The 4272-nt window shown below is 36.6% G+C and overlaps 1 protein-coding gene across 1 annotated transcript; it reads right to left on the reverse strand.

Moving 5' to 3' along the window:
• Positions 1-792: 792 nt before the first annotated feature.
• Positions 793-1314, reverse strand: LOC145594212 (uncharacterized). Its single transcript, XM_081650547.1, has one exon. It carries the CDS (start codon positions 1312-1314, stop codon positions 793-795), a length of 522 nt encoding a protein of 173 aa, XP_081506673.1.
• Between the last annotated feature and the right edge of the window lie 2958 nt (positions 1315-4272).

Raw genomic sequence — 4272 nt, forward strand, 5'->3', positions numbered from 1 at the left:
AGATAGAACATCAATATCATCAGCAGCAAGCTGCTTCCCTGCCCTAACAATAGCAACATCAATAGCTGGAAGAGTATCAGCAGCAGAACCTAAAAGATTCTGATAAAATCTGAGAATTTCATCTTGAACCAAATCTGGATCCTTCAACAACACATCAGCAGTATTATAGATAGAGTCAATTCTGTTCCTGCTCTGTCTGTGCTTAAGCATAGAAAAGAAATAATGAGTGTTAGAATCACCAAGCTTGATCCAGTCAACCCTTGACTTTTGTTTTAAGATACTTTCATAAGTATCCATCCAATATTTTACTTTTTCAATTCCAGCAGCTTCCTGATTCTGAAGAGCAACATTAGTAAAGTCTGCAGCCAACTGAGTTTGAACCTCAGCAAGATGAGACTTAGCAGCTTCCAATCTGTCAGTGATTTTAGTGAAATGGTTAGTGTTTAACATCTTAAGGCCACACTTAACAGATTTCAATTTCTTCCAAACTTGCATCATAGAGTTACCAGAAACATTGACATTCCAGTAAGAAGCCACAACTTCCTGGAACTCCTTATGAGAAGCAAGGCAATTCAAAAATCTAAAGGGTTTACCCTTGCCAGCAACAGAAGGAACCAAATCCACCAAAATAGGACTGTGATCTGACAGAGATGGAGATAGATAGATAGCCTCAGTATGACCATAAGCCATCAACCAAGCCTCATTTACCATACCCCTATCAATCCTGGTAGCAATTCTATCCAGCCCATGACCTTTATTATTCCAAGAGTAAAAGAGACCCTTACTTTTAATTTAAACAAGATCCAAGTCATGAATCAATTCCTGGAAATCCTTAACCTCATAGTCTGTAACTGGATTCCCATTAAGCCTATCTTGAGAATACAAGACAGAATTGAAATCCCCAATACAAAGCCAAGGCAGTTGGATACTACCCAAACCTTTGATACCATTCCAAAGGGGAACTCTATGTTGAATAGAGTGCAGCCCATAGACAAAGGTACAAGCAACTTGATGCTGGAAATCCTTAGTAGATATGACAGCATGGATAAACTGTTCAGTGACAGCAATAATATCCAAAGCAACAGCATCTGGTTTCCAGCCAACCCAGATCCTACCCTTGGGAGAGTAAGAATAGTTGCAAACCCACTCCCAAGCTCTTCCAAATTTCTTTTTTACAGCTTCAAATTTCTGGAGTTTAACTTTAGTTTCAAGAATAGCCATAACATCAATAGAGTGATCTCTGAGTAACTGCTTAACAACAGTCACTTTATTGGGATCATTAAGACCCCTTATGTTCCAAGATGCAATAATCATGACACTAGAGGGGGATTACCATCACCCCCAATAGGAATTACCTCAGCAATTTCATCTTCCAATAGAGCAGAATAAGCATTGTTAGTTCTAGGTAAATTCTGATGAGTATCAGCAACATGGGACCTAGCTTTTTTGCTTACCACTCTCCAATCAACATTAGAGTTAGCAGCAAAAGAAGTATGAGCAGGGGTAAGATGAGCATCATGTTGGTCCTTTCTTTGAACCTGAGCAGGAGCCACAGATGGAACAGGAACTGGAGCAGGCTGCTTCTGAACCCAAACCTTCTCTTGTGGTTTAGCTGGCTGAGACACAGCCTGTTTAGGTCTAGGCTTAACTTTAGGAGCAGAACAGTCATGTCCCACTTTATCACACTTCTTACAATAGGGTGGGGACCATTCAAAGAGCACTTTCAACTCAAGTGTTTCCCCCATAGGGCTTTCAACAGTAATACTAGCTGGGAGAGGTCTAGTTATATCAACTTCTATAAGAACCCTAGCAAATGAAACTCTGAGTTGTCTAGTAGTACATTCATCAGCATACAAAGGCACTCCAATTGTACTACCAATTCTGCTTAGCGTTTCAGTACCCCAGCAATTCAAAGGCAGATTAGGAAATCTAACCCATAGAGGTACTGTTCTAAGTATCTCAGCTTGAAAATTGAACTTATCAGTCCATGGTTTAACAATAGCAGGCTTATTATTAAACATATGAGGTCCTGAGCTCAGAACAGCATTCTTATCATCATTTGAACACAGATTGATTATAAAATAACCATCATCATGCCAAAATATCTCAGGTTTAGCAAAATTACTCCAGTTTTGAGCAATGAATTTATGCACAGCAGCAATTGTAGGATAAAAACCAACAACATAGAATATAATTGCATTGCACCATTTGGAGTTACCTGCTGCAATTTCATCTGCCTGGATTTGAGCTACAGGCTTGCCACTCTTCAAAATAGGCGCCACAAAATTCAGAGCAGCACCCTTAGCAGTAAGTTTACCTCGAAACAAATTCGCCCAATTCTCAGAATTCTTGGCTTGATTTGATGATCCTGGGTGTTCAGGGTGACAAGCAGACCCAGAAACAACCGGACTCACATCAGTTGGATGCTCAGCCGCAGCTTCAGCCAATGGAACAGTAACCGGGCAAACCCTAGGTACCACTTCACTTGATTTCTGCAACTGAGTAGCAGCAAACGATTCTTCGAGAATTTTCAACTCAGCTCTAGTGACTCTACCTCCTGATGGGTGAACAAGATGAGCTGGTGGAGAAACCAACTCATTTCCATCTTCAACCTCCGGAATAGTGTTCACATTCAAGTTCTTCAATCGGTTCAAATCAGCAGGGGTGAGAGATCCAAAAGCAGGGGATCGAGGGTGTGGAGTAGCTTGTTTCTTCTTCTTTGCCATGGAAATCAGAGCTGAATGAGAAAACCAGTTTCAGATCCAATCACCATGAAAATCGCAGACCAAAAACCAGAGCTTCTCTCTCTAACTTTCTCTCACTAGGAATGTAAAGTGTTTAATGTAAAGTGTTTGACTTTCATTTGACTCAATTAGCTTTGTTGAATGCATTTGACTTTCATTTGATTCAAAAAGCTTTGTTTGAATGTGTTTGACTTTCTTTTGACTCAATTAGCTTTGTTGAATGTGTTTGACTTTCATTTGAATTAATTAGCATTGTGGAATGCAATTGACTTTCATTTGATTCAAAAAGCTTTGATTGAATGTATTTGACTTTCATTTGATTCTAAACGCTTTGTTGAAAGTGTTTGACTTTCATTTGACTCAATTAGCTTTATTGAATGCATTTGACTTTCATTTGATTCAAAAAGCTTTGTTTGAATGTGTTTGACTTTCATTTGATTCTAAAAGCTTTGTTGAAAGTGTTTGACTTTCATTTGACTCAATTAGCTTTGTTGAATTCATTTGATTTTCGTTTGATTCAAAGAGCTTTGTTTGAATGTATTTGACTTTCATTTGATTCTAAAAGCTTTGTTGAAAGTGTTTGACTTTTATTTAACTCAATTAGCTTTGTTGAATGCATTTGACTTCCATTTGAATCAAAAAGCTTTGTTTGAATTTGTTTGACTTTCATTTGACTCAATTAGCTGTGTTGAAAGTGTTTGACTTTCATTTGACTCAATTAGCTTTGTTGAATGCATTTGACTTTCATTTGATTCAAAAATATTTGTTTGAATGTGTTTCACTTTCTTTTGACTCAATTAGCTTTGTTGAATGTGTTTGACTTTCATTTGATTTAATTAGCATTGTGGAATGCCATTGACTTTCATTTGATTCAAAAAGCTTTGATTGAATGTATTTGACTTTCATTTGATTCTTAACGCTTTGTTGATAGTGTTTGACTTTCATTTTACTCAATTAGCTTTGTTGAATGCATTTGACATCCATTTGAATCAAAAAGCTTTGTTTGAATTTGTTTGACTTTCATTTGACTCAATTAGCTTTGTTGAAAGTGTTTGACTTTCATTTGACTCAATTAGCTTTGTTGAATGCATTTGACTTTCATTTGATTCAAAAATCTTTGTTTGAATGTGTTTCACTTTCTTTTGACTCAATTAGCTTTGTTGAATGTGTTTGACTTTCATTTGATTTAATTAGCATTGTGGAATGCCATTGACTTTCATTTGATTCAAAAAGCTTTGTTTGAATGTATTTGACTTTCATTTGATTCTAAAAGCTTTGTTGAAAGTGTTTGACTTTCATTTAACTCAATTAGCTTTGTTGAATGCATTTGACTTCCATTTGAATCAAAAAGCTTTGTTTGAATTTGTTTGACTTTCATTTGACTCAATTAGCTTTGTTGAAAGTGTGTGACTTTCATTTGACTCAATTAGCTTTGTTGAATGCATTTGACTTTCATTTGATTCAAAAATATTTGTTTGAATGTGTTTCACTTTCTTTTGACTCAATTAGCTTTGTTGAATGTGTTTGA

This window comes from Chenopodium album, chromosome 19 (assembly GCF_948465745.1).
Source record: "Chenopodium album chromosome 19, dcCheAlbu1.1, whole genome shotgun sequence".
In the NCBI taxonomy this organism is placed as follows: Eukaryota; Viridiplantae; Streptophyta; class Magnoliopsida; order Caryophyllales; family Amaranthaceae; genus Chenopodium; species Chenopodium album.